Source organism: Lupinus angustifolius, chromosome LG05 (assembly GCF_001865875.1).
Source record: "Lupinus angustifolius cultivar Tanjil chromosome LG05, LupAngTanjil_v1.0, whole genome shotgun sequence".
Lineage (NCBI taxonomy): Eukaryota > Viridiplantae > Streptophyta > Magnoliopsida > Fabales > Fabaceae > Lupinus > Lupinus angustifolius.
Window position 1 is genome coordinate 16,922,563 of NC_032013.1, and position 17,907 is coordinate 16,940,469.

The following is a 17,907-nucleotide window of genomic DNA, read 5'->3' on the forward strand; positions in this document are numbered from 1 at the left end:
TGAATAACAGAGAATAAACCTTTAAATATCTCTGTGCAATACTGGATCCTCATCTTCCATAAAATTGGGTTTCACGTGTATTTGTCAACCTTGGGAAGCTTTGTCGGTCAAACACCCTTTTTCTTGCACAGTTTTTGAAAATATTTTAAATGGAAAAACTTTATAATAAAAGGAAAAAAAAGAAACACTACCCACTAAATAATATGATGTAATCAAATGGGTCTTCCTTTGATCACGTTAGACAAGTTTCACCATTGATTATAAAGACTCTTCTCTTTCTCTCTCTCCCTCTTTCTATCTTCAACATCTTTTCTATATGCATAGTAACAGCATAAGATCATGGAACTTGGTCTGAGTTTAGGAGATTCTTCAAGACCCTTTGTTGGGTTCATTGAAAAGCCTAGTGAAGTTTCCAATCAACATGGTTTAGGCTTCAACACTACCTTATCAATTGGTCCAATCATTACTACACAAAGAGATCAACCACAACAACATGAACAAGAACAATTAGAAACAAAACCAAGCAACAACAATAATAGTGGTCATAGTGTATCTCCCAAGAATAATAATGTCATGCATCAACTTGATCTTCTTCCAAGGCTCTCTCTTCCATGGCTCCCTCCTTCTCAAAATGGTAAAAAGTATAAAGACCCTTTTTTCTTCCATGTTTGCGAGTTGGTTAGTGAATGATGATCAAGGAAAATGGAAAGATTTTGGGAGTTACAACATATATTTATTAGGTGACTCTCAAGTTTTCTCCTATATAAGAGATGACTTTGAAGCTTTCTCCTATATAAGAGATGGCTTTGAAAATTTTCTCTTTCACTTTTTCCTCCAAAACTCGTCTCGTAAATATAGTTGAAGTTTTTCTGTCTTTGATGATTCTTTGTAGTTTTCTCTTATATTGGGTTCTTTTTTGTTGAGTTTTTTCAGCTGAGTTAGGAGGTTGTTCTAGAAGCTTGGATGTAAACACCCTTCCGGCGGCGGCAGCTGAGGATGAGGTGGAGGAAGGGGCGGCGCTATCGTCGTCCCCCAACAGTGCAGCATCGCCTCTTCAGATGGATCTTTCCATATACAACGCAAGAGGAGGGAGTTTGAGTGGTTCAGGAGGGAATTATTATTACAACGGTGGTGGTGGTGGTGATAGTGGCGGCAAGAGAGATTCTGATGATGGTGATGAAGATGACAACGTTGGTGGTAGCTCTAGGAAGAAGCTCAGACTCTCGAAGGAACAATCAGCCTTCCTTGAAGATAGTTTCAAAGAGCATAGCACTCTTAACCCTGTGAGTTTTAATCTATAACTAATATTTTTTCTATGGCAAAATGGGCATCACTGCCAGTTTTGAAATTTTATACTCTGCTTGTTTTAATAGGGTTTGAGGAGTATAGATATATCCAATCTTATCTATGAGTTGAGATGTTGATTCTAGAGTATATATGTATTGTCTTAATTGACAAAACTTGTACTCTTGTTTTTTATATTTGTTTGTGTTTTATTCGGCCTTTAGTAATAGTGTGAAACAAAAATGTTGTGGTGTAGAAACAAAAGCTTGCTCTTGCTAAACAACTCAATCTTCGTCCTCGCCAAGTTGAAGTATGGTTTCAAAACAGAAGAGCAAGGTAAAGTACTTAACTTTGATGATATTATTATTATTTGCAATTTTTACTATATAGTTTATAGACTATAAGGTTTTAATTAACAATAGTAGTTTCAACTATAATATTATGGTATTGATATTTGATAGGCTCTCTAATTATATTGAATTGTTTCAAGTATGAACCATATTTTTTCATAATTGTGACTAACAAAAAATACAGTTGATATGAATCATATGATTATTGAAGTTGATATAAATATAATTATCATATATATGGGTGCATGCAGAACTAAGTTGAAGCAAACAGAGATGGATTGTGAGTACTTGAAGAGGTGTTGTGAGACACTAACAGAAGAGAATAGAAGACTACACAAGGAGCTTCAAGAATTAAGGGCTTTGAAGACTTCAAAACCATTCTACATGCAATTACCAGCAACTACCTTAACTATGTGCCCTTCTTGTGAAAGAGTAGCCACTAATTCCACATCTACTTCCTCTGCCACTCCTTCTAGTGCCACCAACAATGCTAATTCAGGGGCCATGGTCACTGCCAAAACTAGTAATGATTCCAAAGTTGTTGGATTCCCTCTTGGCAAACCCATGTTTCATTCATTTTCTCACACCACTCAACCTTATACACACTAACAACATATCTGTTGTCTCAAATCCTGTATTATTGTTGTTTTTTCTGGTGCGGGATATCGTATAAGACAAGATTTGGGACAAAAGATCTTTGTTACATCCACACCATCTTGAATTGAATTTATTATAAGCATGCAGTTCAAAACTATTATTGAGTTCTGCTGCTGTGGAGTTGTTGAAGCTTGAAGATTGATTTAAATTTTGTATATAGGGAATTCTTAGTGGATGATAGTTTTTTTTTATCATATAGAAATATGATGTTGGGTTTTGTTTTTTAGGTTGAATCTCTGCTTGTACCTTTTTTTTTTTATTGATGGTGAAATCAGAATGAAGTGAAGAACAATTTGACACTATAAAAAAAAATGCAATTATATATTGATATGTGAATAAAATTAAATTTTCAAAAACAAAAATTAAGAAAAAGTAGTACTCTTACTGGTTTGGGATGAGTGATCTTTGTCATTGTGTAAAGGGAAATAAAAGTAGTTTTTTGTTATAGAAAATTTGTTTCTCGGACTAATTTATGAGAAAAGTTATACATTTCTTTCAAAGTTCGGTAAAAAACTTTCCTACTTAATAAAAATGAATGCTAGCTTTATAAATATGCAGTATATTAATTTTGAGTGCAATAAAAGAAAAGTAAATCTTTTAAGTGAGTGTTTTCGTCCTGAAACATAAAGGGAATATATTTAATCTGTTGGGATAATGTAAAGTGGTTTATTTAATGTTTATCATAGAACATTTGTTAATTAAGTATACACTGGGGATGTTTACATGGAAAATTATTGGTTATGTACTTTGGGATTAATATTTTTAATTATTAAATAAATATTTAAAACTGTAAGTATCATTAAAAATTCCAATTTGGTAGTAAAATGAGGAAAAAATGATTACCGTTAAAATGAAGTCAAATAAAAAGGAAACGTAAAAAAATTTCATTCTTAAGAATCGCCAAAATAGTCTCTAATTAAGTGTTTTTAGATTTGAGTAATTGATCTACATTAAAACATCTATTTTTCGTTTGGTTTTATGAAAATATTCTTTCCTACAAAATGTCACCTTATTTTCACACTATTTTTTGTTTTGAAATATTTGTACATAAAATATATAAACAATTCCTCATGTATGAATCTTTTAAAATAGGAAACACGCTAAAACCAAATTAATGATTTTTCATGCTTTGTTATGAAAATATCAAACGTGTCCCCACATTTTAATTTTTATACATGAATTTATACTCTAATTTTCTTTCTTCTTTTTGGTATAAACAATAAATTAATTTAAAGTTTCATAGTTGGTGAAAATTAATTAGGTGATTCATTAGAGTTAGGTGGGCATGGTAAAAAAATCATAGGGTGCGGGGAACGTTGTTCAAGGATGCTTTTCAGAAAGACCAAGAGACTTTCATTTGTCCTACACTTTAATTCTATTTCTTGAAGATTTCAACTTTTCAACCAATGCACTCCCTCATCATGAACAGTCCATATAATCTACTATAACAGAGAGTTTAGTACTAAAGAGAGATATTGATATATGACATTAACTTGTTTCTAAGGGTTCATATTTTTCTTTATTTTTAAGTTAGAAAATTCAAAACTTTAAAAATTTATATTATTTTCATATTCCAGTACCAGAGAGTCCATTATCGGAGAAAATATCCTTTCTATAATGAAGGGTGATGGTTGAGGCTATAGAGGGAGGGACAAAATATGGGTGTGGTGACTGGTGATAAGTTGATTAACTTCATTTATTTATTGAGTGTGAGAATAGATAGTGGGACACTATTAAGGGGTAAGCATGCCTTTTGCTTCCTTTCTTGGACTTGGAAAAGGCAACAAATGGGACTGAGACCTAAAAGGAAGAGAACAAGAATGCCACATTCATAAACATTGTCCCCTAAAGTGGGGTACCCCAATTATGAGTATGCACGAGGGAAGTACACTTTTCATTATAGTTAATCAATGACTACCTAGACGTTTCGCATACGCATGTGTTTTCACACCAGAATCTATTTTTCATAGGGTGTGTCTTAAAGAATTGTTTCCTGGTTGTGTTTGGAAATAAAGGCAAGATTTGCTAATAAGTAGCCAATGTATTTTACGAAAACGTTTCTATCACTTAATATACTACTTATTTTTTATTAGTCAGAAAAGTAAATTATGAATTAAATATATATTAATTTAATATTTTTAACTGGTGAAAATGAAATGATATATAATAGAGAATAAAATATATTCTAATATAAGAAAATAAATTATATCCTTCTGTTATTAAAATAATAACATGTATCTCATTTAGTTATTTTATATAAAAATATTTTTAAAATTAAATAAAATAATACATATATCATACTTTTTTACTGATCAGATGAGATAAATTATTTTCTAGTATGAAAATGTAATTTATTCTTGTAATTTATTCTTTATATAGTAATATACATATGGGATAAAACATTAATCATCCTAAAGTATATTAAGAAATTCTTAAAACTTTTATTTTATTTCATCATATTAAATAAACAAATTATAAAAATAGTTGAAAGATGTGTTAAAAAATTAAAAAAAAATAATTTTGTTTATTAAAAATTCAAACTTTTAACTTTAAAGTATTATATCTTTACTCTTATTTATTTTAATTATATTTAAGATTTTATTATTATTTTTCTCATTTATTTAAGAAAAAATTACACTATCATCTCTTGAGTTTTAGTGAAATTACACAAAATTATCTATCCATTTTTTAAACCTACATAAATCACACTAATTTTATAGATACATTACACTAACTACTCTTGGTAGAGATAAATGTAAATTCTTAAACAAGAAAGAGCAATATGTGTAATTAAGTTAAACAAAATATGATATTTTTTGTGGACAAGTTCAAACTATATAAGAATCAACATATATTCATTATTTTTGGTTCGTTACAATATATTATAAGAGTGAATTAAACATCTCCTTAGAATTATTGATTCACTTTGAATCGAATAAAAAATAATGAATAGACATTGACTCTTATATTATATTTGTCTCCATAATATAACATTATTTTAATTACAATCTTCACCATTTTGTTTTTGCTTAAAAATCACATTTATCCCTCCTATAGGAGTAGTTAGTGTAATTATGTACATAAATTAGGATGATTTGTGTAGGTATACAAAAAAGAGAGGTGATTTATATAATTTCACTAAAACTCGGGGATGTCACTGTAATTTACTCCTTATTTAATATTATCGTTTATATTTTAAGTATATATTTTGACAAGTTTTAATTTATTATTTAAAGAAAGTGTTATTTGTACTTTGATAATACATTTTTTGCTTATATTTTCTTTAATGAGAGTGGATTTACTGACTTTAAAATGAGAATATCATAAAGTTTTGTAAATGACATTAAAACCTTATTAATCATTAAATTGATTAGTTTAATGTTTAACTTTTGGGCTACTAACTTAATCATACAATAAAAGCGTAATGTTCTTTGCTAGGGCTCAGACTAAGGATTCCACCCTTGAAGTGGACTTACTATCTCGAAGCATAAGGAAGGTCAAAACTAGAAATAACCTAGAAATATATCGATGGAGATGGGAATGATGGAGGATGGTAGAGACGCTAGTCGAGGGGAGAAGGTCTCTTACAAAGAAAAACTTTTGAACTTGTCTCCTGCGGAGGTAGCGTTCTCGATGGAGGAAGATGAGCAGGATATTGTGGAAAACAGTTGGTCCCAAGAAAAGGAGGACGAAGGAGAGGGTTTCAACCCCTACCTCGAGATTCTGGTGTCAGAGGAAGAGTTTAAGGTATGGTGCAAGCCTTAGAGGAAAGCTTTCATTGTGAAACTCTTAGGTCTTATATTATCTATGCCGGTTGTGGAGTCTCGCCTGAGGACTCTATGTGGAGCAAGAGGAGCATTGCAGATTGTGGACTTGCCACAAGGCTACTTTTTAGTGTATTTTTCTGAGGAGGAGGACTATAATCACGCCTTGTGTGAAAGACCATGGATGATGGCAAATCACTATTTGATAATCCAAAAGTGGCCCCTTTCTTTTTATCTTCAGAAAAATAGGTTCGAAAGATAGTGACATGGATAAGAATTCCTAATCTCCCCATAGAATTATATAACCATAAGTTCTTAACACGACTTGGATTGAGTATGGGGAAGATACTCAAAATTGATCACCTCACATTGCTCCATTCAAGAGGTAAATTTGCCCGAATTTGTGTTGAGATCAACTTGAACAAAAAACTTGTCCCCAAAATCAAAGTTATGGGTATCACCCTCAACCTAGAGTACGAGGGTTCACATCAGATTTGTTTCCACTGCGGGAAATATGGCCACCACAAGAGCTGTGAGCACCCTCATGAAGATTTGAATGTAGAGGTAGAAGCGAATCAACATCATAATTTTCCGATGACTAAGAACTATGAGCACCCTCAGACTAGACCTAATGATAGGTCCATTGACGGTGGAAAAACAATCAGCAGCCGAGGGAGGAAATCAATAAGGCTCATCCCTTGGACTCCCCCAAGGAGATTAATGGGGTGGATAGAAACCCATAGAAGATGGATGGATGTTTGTTTGACCCATGGATGTTAGTTACACATGATAATTTCAAGCATAAAAATAAAGGTGTCATTAATGAAAAGGGTGGTGTCCCAAAAGGCAGGAGGAATCTTTGAGCCACTTAGAAGGGAGAGAACGACTCAATTTATTATCGTAATCAATGCAACATGATTGAAGTGCAAGTCTCCAAGTCGATGAGAGTTAATACTTGCCATGTTTCCAAGTCGATGGGAGTTAATAAGGAGGTTCCCAATACTTGCCATGTTTGGAGTGACTTTAATAATGAAGGTGGGCCATCTACTTTCGGTTTTAGGAATTTCTCTAGGTCTAGTTCCATGGATCCACAATCAAAAGTAGTGGAGAATGGGCCTCCCAACCTAGAACATGGAGGGTATGGAATGGTGAACCCAATTCAACCAAATCGTCTGCACCTTGTCCAAGGCCCTTTCCTCATAGAAGATGTCAACATGGTTATTGAAACCCCTATTGAATTGCAGGGACTTCAGGAGCATGAGACTCAAATTGAAATGAACTAAAAAAGAGTTGCAGAAATGCACAAGGGAGATATGGGGCCTCCAAACCCCCACACAAAATGCTTTATTTTTATGAAGATTATGAGTTGGAACTACATGGGTAAAAATGTTAAAGGGTTTAGTATGTTGATTAAATATATCAAAGGTTTGTACTATGTATTGTTCCTTATTATGTTGGAAACCCATATTAGTGGGGAGACGACAGAGAAGGTGATTGTTAAGCTTGGCTTTGATGGAGTAGCCAAAGTGGACGCTCGGTGTAGATCTGGTGGGATCTAGTGTTTGTGGGATTTGAATTCTTGGGATGTTTTTGTGTTAGAGGTTACTAATCAAGCTTTAACTATGGAGGTTAAAGGGGAAGACAATATTGTTTGGATTCTCTCTGCAGTTTATTGAAGTCCGCATTACTCTCTTCGGGACAGTTTGTGGACGAATATTCATGATTTGATATTAGGGATGGATAAGTAATGGTTTGTCATTGGATATTTTAATGTTGTGGCATCGGAGGAGGAATGCATGGGAAGCAGTAGTCCTTTTTCTCTTAGAGGGGCTACTGATTTTGCTGCTTTGATCAGTGATTGTGATTTGACCGACTTGGAGTAAACCGGTCCTTGGTTTACTTGGAAACATGGTCGGCTAAAGGAAAGATTGGATAGATCTATATCAAATTTGGATTGGAGTTTGAAATACCCCCATGTTGCAGTTACCCATCTTAATCCTTTGAAATCAAACCATTCTCCTCTCTTGTTAAATATTTTGGGGTCGTCTGGTCCATATATGAGGATGAGAGCATAAATGTTAAAACCGTACCGTACCGGTCGGTTCAATCGGAAAACTGGTCCCCTAACTAGTACGTTACAGATGTTGAACCGGTCAAGTATCAAAACCGGTCAAAACTGGCCAAAACCGGTGAAACGGCCGATATTTCACTAAACCGGCTGGTTTATATACATATTTTTTTTTTTGAAAAAAAAACTTAAAAACTTAAAAACCCATTACAAGGTGACCCATCTTTCCAACTCTTCTTCAACACTTCAAGGCACATGCTTCCAAGACATACTTACATTACACATTTTGGTTCCTAACATTCGTGTGTAATCTCAGTGACATTTGTGTGTAATCTTGGAGTATTGTCTGAAGATAGGATTTGGTGCAAAAATATAATATCGATATGAGACAACTTTGACTCCTTGGTGTTAAATGTTAAAATTCCACATTTATTTGTTTTGTAGAGTGAGTTGTGAACTTGTGTCGTTTATTTATATTTTGCGGTTGTTAAGTGATACTTTTGGATTGATATATGTTTTGTAATTTAGACTTTCAATTTGTTAAAGACTTAAAGTTGTTTGTTTATGTGAATTTTGAGTAGATTATGAATATGAATTATAATTTTGAGTATCTACCTATTTGAAATTTTTTGTTATAGGTTTATATATATATATAAATAAGTAGATTTGTCCGGTTTAACCGACATGCGGTTTAATTATTGAACCACCGATTGAACCACTGTACCACTATACTAGTACCCTGACCGGTTTGATAACCGGTACCGTTTTAACAACACTGGATGAGAGCTTTTAGGATGTTAGCTGCCTGGATGTCTAACCCAAATTTTGATTCTCAGATTTGTTGTCATTGGGATGAGCATATGCCTTGGAACGTAACTATCTCCAACCTTCAGGAAGGGTTTGTAAGACTGAGATGGAAACTAAGAGGGGGGGGAGTTGTCTTAAATCTATGACAGATTTTTCTTCAATTTACAGAGTTAGTGGCAGCGGAAAAGTAATGCAGAAAAATATCAAGTAAATTTAAGGAGATAACGGAGAAGAGAGTACTCAAAGATTTTTATACTGATTCACCTTCTTGTTCATCGAATGTTACATCCAGTACTCTTGCAGCACAAGATATTTCTTCGCTAGATATTAAGAGTAGTAATTACAAATTCTCACCCCGAGACTTCCTTGTACCTTACTCACTCTGTAATATCTAATATCTGTACTACTCACTCTCTATCCCCTTTCTTATGACACCCTTGTGAAAGAAAGTTTTTCTACAATTTGAATGAAGAAAACTTTAACAATGGCAAATATTGCCTTTACAAGATTTGAACACTATGATCTCTTGCAATTTGATAACTCTTTATAGTAATAATGCTCAGAAGGTTTGAAAAACTTTGAAATCACACTTAAAGCAACTTCAGAAAATTTAATTTGAAAGTTAAGAACAAGTTGTAGAAAAAGTATTTCAAAAAATTTAGATTGTGTATATGAGTTGTTGTTATGAATTCTGAGTTTCAATGACTTTAAATAGGCTTTTCAATCAACCATAACACCTCTAAGAAAAGATAGGAATTGATTGGAATGAAACCATTTCGTTTGGGGTGAAAGTTGTGCAGTTTGAATCTAAAAATCTAGTGTAACAACTCTCAGTAATCGATTACATCATCGACATAATCAATAACCAAACATTTGTCCAATTGAGTAATTGATTATCACATAGTGTAATCGATTACTCAAAGGATGTAATCGATTACTTAAAGGATGTAATCGATTATTCAAACATTTTGCTCAACTGAGTAATTGATTACCCTAGTGTGTAATCGGTTACTCAAACATATTGTAACCTTATAATCAGTTACTCAAAGGGAGTAATCGATTATCATGTTTAGTTTTTGTTGGGTAACTCGTTTCTCACTCATGTAACCTGTTACTTAGTCCCGGTAACCTGTTACTTAGTCACAGTAACTTGTTACTTAGATATAGTAACTTGTTACACAATATTTTGAAAATTGTTTTTATTTATACTTGTAGTTTACAATTTTCTTTTAAAATATTTTTGAGCATTACTACTATTTGTATATTAGAGTATAAGGATAGAAGTACTATAGACTTAAACTCTAATTTCCTTGAAGCTTTATCTTTATTATCTTCAAAAGTATTCTTCATTTTCTTCTTTATGCGATGTTGGTGTCTTCGTCAAAACTGTGCCAAGGTCAGGAGCAAGATCTTCTTCACAATTTCCTCCCTTTTGATTATGACAAGTACCACTTGTGGGTTAGTCATCATATAAAATTCCCATATTTCAAACAGTAACCTTAGGTAATGTATTACACAGATGGGTAATCATTTACTAAAGGTTTCTTTCAAATGCAGTAATCGGTTACTCTCTAGAGTAATCGGTTAATGACCCCAAAATTTTGAATCTCCAGGCATACTGATGCCTCGTAATTGATTATTGACTATATGTAATCGATTACATACCCAAAAGTTGAAAATTGTAATCAAAACTAAGCAATTTTAAGTACAAGTAGGCATAAGATGAACATAATGAAGTAAATATATAATCATATATAAGCATTTAAGACATGTAAGCTTCATCAAGTATGCTTAATTCTCGTCTATTTTTTTAGAAAAGTTCTTTTGCCAAAGGTTTAGTAAATATATATGCTAGTTGGTCATGAATATCAACAAATTCCACATACACATCTTTCTTTTGGACATGGTCCCTAAGGAAGTGATGTCTTATATCTATGTGTTTGGTTCTAGAATGCATTACTGGATTCTTTGTGAGATTTATAGCACTAGTATTATCACATTTTACGGGAATGCAACCTAAGTCTAAGCCATAATCTCGTAATTGTTGTTTAAGCCATACAACTTGGGCACAACAACTACATGCCACTATGTATTCTACTTCAACAGTACTTAGGATAACACATGCTTGTTTCTTGTATGACCATAAGACTAGTGCATTTCCTAATATATGACAAGTTTCACTTGTGATTTTTCTCTTAGTTTTGTATCCAACAAAATCTGAATATGAATATCCTATCAAATCACATATAATTCCTTTTGGATACCATAATACAATGTCAGTTGTGCCTTTTAGACGTTTCATGATTCTTTTGATAGCAACTAAGTGTAATTCTTTTGGTTATGATTGATACCGTGCATACAATCAGACACTAAACATTATATCAGGTCTACTGACAGTTAGATAAAGTAGGTAACCAATCATACCTCGATACTTAATGTAACGCCCCAAAAATCATTTCATAATTACTATATTTAATCTCTTGGAAAAATGGGTAATTTTTTTTTTCTTTTTTTATGTAGCATATAACTTAAAAATAATTTATTTCCATGTTATCTATTATCTTTCAAGACGTCACATTTTCAAACCTTTGCGGAAATAATTCCTTAATACTTAAAATGTAATTGAACATAACACAATTCTTTTCTGAATACTTCTTATTAATCAATTCTTGAATTTGTAATACACACATCATGGTTTACAAAATACAAGGCAGAGTCTATTCTTCACCCCTAAGAAAGACTAAAACTACAAATAAAAATAAAATAGTGTCGGGGGCGTTAGGATTACAAAAGTACCCTACACAGGTTCCCTATCAAAAGAAAGAACGGAGCTCCTAGACCGGTGGTGCACTGGAAACCTCACTCGGGTCTTCTTGATCTCCGAGTCTGAAGAGATCTCTATAACCTCCACTGAATCCTCTATGCAAATTAACTCTACAAAGTCATCGTCATCGTCCTTGTCCTCCACCACCTCATCTGTTGCCCAATTCATCGAAGGTTCCGGGGTGTACCCCCTAGGCCCCGATGAAGTAGCCATGCTTGCTGCTTCCGTCCCTCTTGGCGTTGAGTCAGAAGATGAGAATCCCGATCGGGGCTAGGTCCTGACAACCTCCAATCTGCCTCGTGCCTCAGCTGGTGCAGATGGACTGACAGGTACGGACCTTCGCTCTCGTAGGATGAATGATGCTTCTCGAAATGCGTAATGTGTTGGGAGATGCAACACAGAGCCATCACATACGAGATCCAATTCCAGGTCACAGGGACCAGCGTAGGTGTATCTGTTTCCTTCAACGCTCCATGCCCCCTCCTAGGACATGGTAAAGCGGTAGCCCCTAATCATCGCCGATCTGTCCATCTAAATATGAATGTATACGAGTACACCAGAAAGAAAGAGAAGGAGTAAAAAATCTAATGAAAAACTTATCATTGACGTAGTGGAATTACACAGAATATCACCCCAAGACAAAAAACAAGTACATATATATCATATGATCATACACACACGTATTAATGATGAATGAAGTATCAAACTTATAATTTTAGAATCAATATCGATAAATACCATGTATTCATGCTATGCATATGTCCACCATCCTTACATCATTATCCTCCCAATAACTATTCGGAAATAAATGAGAGTACAAGTCTCATAACAAGCCGATTTGATCGCACCAAAACTTATTCCTCACAGGGATATGTATATGATCGATCTATTCCAAAGGAACTGTCCATTTCAGGATGGTGTCGTATCAAACACTTTCTGGGCATCCCTTTCATCGATGCTGATTGCAAAGAGGGGTTGTTAGAGATCGTCTAGTTTGAAAATTGTGAGCACAATTCGATCCAACGGAAATCCTCATCCAGGAATACACAAGACTCGTCTCACCTAGACTCTCCCTCAAGACTTTGCTGACGAATCACCGCCATCGCCATCCCTCTCAACATCTCTGGGCTCGTTCGTCTCCCGTAAATTTCCTCTCCACTACTTCATTATTCACAATGAATATGCACACTAACCGAAGTTAGCAAATTAAATCTTTTAATCCATCTTTTATAACAATCTGCCCATCCTAAGACATCTCCCATCGGGAATTGGGACCCGATCTTGACATTTAAACCACAGGGTATAAACCTCAACACCACTATGAACCATCGCTGAATCACCCTGGACGGTTCTCAAGCCAAGCCTCTTACGGTCAGACGATCTCACTGCATGGGCATATAATAATTCTCAGCACCACTACGAACCATCACTAAATCACCCTGGACGGCTCTCAAGCCAAACCTCTTACGGTCAGACGATCTCGCTGCATGAGCATAATATAACACTTGTGGGCCTCGTCCTTAACCATGCAATTCTTTACATATATCACTTTAGATATGACAACTCTTCTTTGTATCATTTCCAAGAATTTCATATAATTATTCATCTTTACAACATTTACTTATTGAAAGAACATTATCTCCAATAAAGGTGTTTTAGGTTTTATTGAATAGGATTGGAAGTGAATGAATTCTTGATGACAAAAATGCCATTAGAATCTCGTACATGTGAGAGTTATCGTTCAGACGACTTAAGAAGTCTTGTCTGTATGGAGCCCTCTCGCTCAAGCGAGAGCTGTCTTGCTCAAGCGAGGGAATCACCATTTTATAAGGCACCTGTGGCTCAAGTGAGAGCTGTCTCGCTTAAGCAAGAAAACAACCAGTTTTCATTGTGCATATTTCAGCTCAGGCGAGAGCTGTCTCGCCCAAGCGAGAAAACCTGTTTTCTTTGGACACTTTTCGCTCAAGCGAGAGCTGTCACACTCAAACGAGAAAAGTTTGAAACTTAGTTAAATTTCTTTTCTCAATGAAAAGTTTTCTCATTTATAACACATGTTTTTAAGCCTTGAATTTAACAATTATCTCATACATATAATTCTTAGAACAGTTATTCGAGCAATATTAAACATGAATAATCATGTCATCTTCATACATAAGCATAACCTAACATAATTTGACATAAGAAATATTGCTGTACTTAATCCAAACAAAACAGACAATTGATTATGTACAAGCTTTCTTAATACCCAAGACAACTCCAAACTTGTGAGGGAGTTTGCAGGTCCTGAAGCATATTCAGACACCACTATGTCACAATGTTTTCTCCCTCACCTGAGTGTATCGTGTAGATTGTTTCCTTGATTCCAGGTGAGCTTAATTCGTTGGGTCTCTTCTCGAACTCTTCATCACGCCAAAATCAAAATAACGCTAATTAGGTCACATTGATAATTATTATTCTTATGAAATAACATTTTACGCGAAAATAAAACTTCCGATCTAAAATGAACTTAATCGCTTTCATCCATCCGATTCAAGAATAGGTATTTCTTGAATCATCATGTATCATTGGAAGTCTTACAACACAACGACACTTTCTAAAGTAAAGTTTTAACAAAACTTATAACGAAATTATGTCATAATCTGTGGATATACACCAGGTTAGTTCTCAGGAAAGAGAGGTGGGTCGTAAAGACAAATTTAAATACCAAGTCTTTCCTTAGACAAAAAATTTCTAGACATGTATTTCCACAACATTACATTACATTTTTCCGGTAATGATAACTATTCATAAAACTTATCTTTTGCAAGTAAAACATTTTTATTAATATTAACCTTTTCAAGTAAGATTATTAAGCTAGACTTATCATTTTAAAGTAAGCCAACTTAAACAAAATCAATACTTTTAAATCAAGACTTTTTAAGTCAAATCTTACTACTTTAGAGTAAGCTAACTTAATCAAGATCAACATTTTTAAATCATTTTTCTATCTAAGACTTATGACTTTTTAGGTCAATCTCCTCATTTAAATTATGCTACTAAAGAAAACACAACTAATTTTATGATCATCTCAACACCTCCAAATTTTAGGATAACCTCAAGGGTTAATAGGTGTTGATTTCATAGTCATGAACTACGAATCTTAAGTTAACACTTTTACTACTTTACTATCCAAAACTTCATAACACTTTAAGCTTTTGAAGCCAAGACTTTAATAAATCATCTTTTATCTCAAATCATCACTTTACTTGGAAATCAAAGAATAATATATGCTAAACAACCTTTTACACATAATACCTTTTAAAAATGAAAATTTGTCAACAAAAACTCACAAACATTTTGAACTTTCAAGAATAGACATAAACTTTTCTTAAACATGTTCAAATCATCACCTTTAAACACATTCAAATACTAACAATAATTTCCAATATTTCTAAAGCAAATAAACTCATCTAACCTTGTCCGAAGATATAATTTTTCCATCTAAGAATAAGGAAGAAATTTTAAGTTTTTCATAAGTAAAAAACTACACAAGGGTTCATATGATTTCATTATCATCCCCTTTAGTAATGACTTACAAAATATTTAAAGAAAAAAAATATAAACTCAACTCCATGAATAACATACTAAGAGATCATGACTTTCTCATGGTGTATGTGGAGAAAAATGGAGAAGAGAAAAAGAGAAAGAATACCTTAACTTTCTTTAGGAGAATTAGTGTAAAAATGAGAGGATGACGTGAGGTATTTATAGGAGAGTCTCACCCTCTCTCAAATCTGAAAATTAATGAGAGGCAATCTAGTTTTAGACTAGCTTAGGTGATGTGTCTAATGTTGAACGTGTCTAATATGGTGGAGTGAGGAGATTTGGTGAGTGATTTAGGGGATTATGAAAGCTTTGACTTTGCTTATTTGACAAGCCATTGACCCATGATGTGATTAATACTCCAACTTGATTGATGCAATGTGATTTCACAATTGAAGTTGTGCCCGAGTATTACTAGGTAACTTCGTCCGGAAATATACGATCTACCGATTTAGGTTTTTTGCCTGAAACGTCGAAACTTGAATTTCTAGGTAAAAACTACCTAGAGATGAGTTACGAACAAACTTGGTGTCTATTTTGACTAGAAATAATATTTCAAAGCCAACATAAAAATCGGAATTCGATTTCGAATTACGGAACGCAAAAACTGGGTGAAAACTCGATAAAACGACCCGAAATCGTCTCGAAAAATTTTATTCTCAAAAAATCTTGAAAAAAATAGGGAAAGTAAGAATATTATAATAAAAGACTAAAACTCAACTGAGGTTTAGTCTAAAACATTACTGATTAATTTCTATAATTAATTAATTAACAACTAATTACTTAATTAAACGTGCTCGGAAAAACACAGTGTTACACTTTAACATGTCAATATATTTTACAGCTTCATCTGTATCAATGTATGTTCCAGAACCCATAGGAGTAACAATTGGTTTCCATTCATCCATTTTAAATCTTTTCAACAAGTCTCTGTAGTATTTGGATTGACTTACATAAATACCATCCTCGAGTTGTTAGATTTGAAATCTAAGGAAATAATTTAACTTTCCCATCATGGACATTTCAAACTTCCCTCGCATCATTTTTCCAAAATCACTATACAAAATCTCATTAGTAGAACAAAAAATAATATCATCTAAATACATTTGAACAAGAAGAGTATGATGATTATTTTCTTAATAAAAAAGTGTAGTGTCGACCTTTCCTTTGGTAAAACCTTTTTCAAGTAGAAAGTTTATTAGAAGATCGTACCAAGTGGGTGGAGCTTGCTTTAATCCATAGAGAGCTTTATTTAGTTTATATACATGAGAAGGATGTTTGTAGTCTTCAAAACCCGGAGGTTGTTCAACAAACACATCTTCTTGAATGTAACCATTAAGAAAAGCACTTTTTACGCCCATTTGATATAATTGAAAATTTAGAGAGCAAACATATACAAGTAATAACCAAATAGCTTCAAGTCTAGCAACATGAGCAAAGGTTTCATCAAAATCTATTCCTTCTTCCTGATTGTAGCCTTGTGCTACCAGTCTAGCTTTATTTCTAACAATAATTCTATTTTCATCTAATTTATTACGGAATACCCAACGAGTTCCTATAACATGCCCATTATTCGGTCTAGGAACAAGTTCCCAAACTTTATTTCTCTCAAACTGGTTTAACTCTTCCTGCATTACAAGAATCTAGTGTTCATCCTCGATTGCATCATCAATCTTGGAAGGTTCTATTTAAGAAATGAAGGTCATGTTTAAACAAGTATCGTTTAGCTTTAAACGGGTAGTGACACTCTTACTTATGTCGCCAATGGTGTTGTCAATAGGATTATCTCAATGAGTTCTCCATTCTTTGGGTAAATCAGAATGAATATGCTCTTCTTGAGAAGATAGAGTATCATCCAGTTTCAAATGATGAATATTGATTGTTGTACTGGTAAAAAACTCTTTTGTTAAAAGGGAACTTGACAAGTCTTCTTCATCAAGAGTTAACCCATCCTTTATTATATGATTGATTTCATCCAAAGATATATGAACAAATTCTTCCATGGCTAGAGTTCTTTTATTGAAAATTCTGTAAGCTTTACTCGTAAGAGAGTAGCATAGGAAGAGTCCTTCATCGGCTTTTGTATCAAACTTGCCTAAGTTGTCTTTACCATTATTTAAAACAAAACATTTACAACCAAATACATGCAAATGAGAAATGTTTGGGTTTCTACCTTTAAAGAGTTCATAGGGGGTTTTCTTGAGAATTGGTCTTATAAAAACTCTGTTTGAAACATAATATGTTGTACTAACTGCATCAGCCCAAAAGTATTTTGGGAGATTAGTTTCATTCAACATTGTACGAGCAAGTTCTTCTAAGGATCGTTCTTTCTATCTATAGCACCATTTTGTTGTGGTTCTTTAGGAGCAGAAAAATGTGTTTGATACCAAGATCATCACAAACTTCTTCAAAAGAAGCGTCTTGAAATTCTCCCACATGATCACTTCTTATAGCAACGATTTTTAGTGATTTTTGATTTTGAACTCTTTTAGCATATTTGATAAAGGCATTGAATGCCTCATTCTTATGAATTAAGAATAGAGTCCAAGTATATCTTGAAAAATCGTTTAC

At 33.5% G+C, this 17,907-nt stretch overlaps 1 protein-coding gene across 1 annotated transcript; it reads left to right on the plus strand.

The window, feature by feature from the left end:
- On the plus strand, positions 237-2,562 carry LOC109347921 (homeobox-leucine zipper protein HOX11-like). The gene is made up of 4 exons (XM_019588039.1): positions 237-634; positions 934-1,283; positions 1,541-1,620; positions 1,886-2,562. Exons 1-4 carry the CDS (start codon positions 340-342, stop codon positions 2,241-2,243), a joined length of 1,083 nt encoding a protein of 360 aa, XP_019443584.1. The 5' UTR covers positions 237-339; the 3' UTR covers positions 2,244-2,562.

Excerpts from the sequence above, each read along its gene's own strand:
- LOC109347921 (XM_019588039.1), top strand. The coding sequence starts at position 340 with ATGGAACTTGGTCTGAGTTTAGGAGATTCTTCAAGACCCTTTGTTGGG. Across the intron at positions 1,284-1,540 it reads AGCATAGCACTCTTAACCCT|AAACAAAAGCTTGCTCTTGC; the intron begins GTGAGTTTTAAT and ends GTTGTGGTGTAG. Across the intron at positions 1,621-1,885 it reads TTTCAAAACAGAAGAGCAAG|AACTAAGTTGAAGCAAACAG; the intron begins GTAAAGTACTTA and ends GGGTGCATGCAG.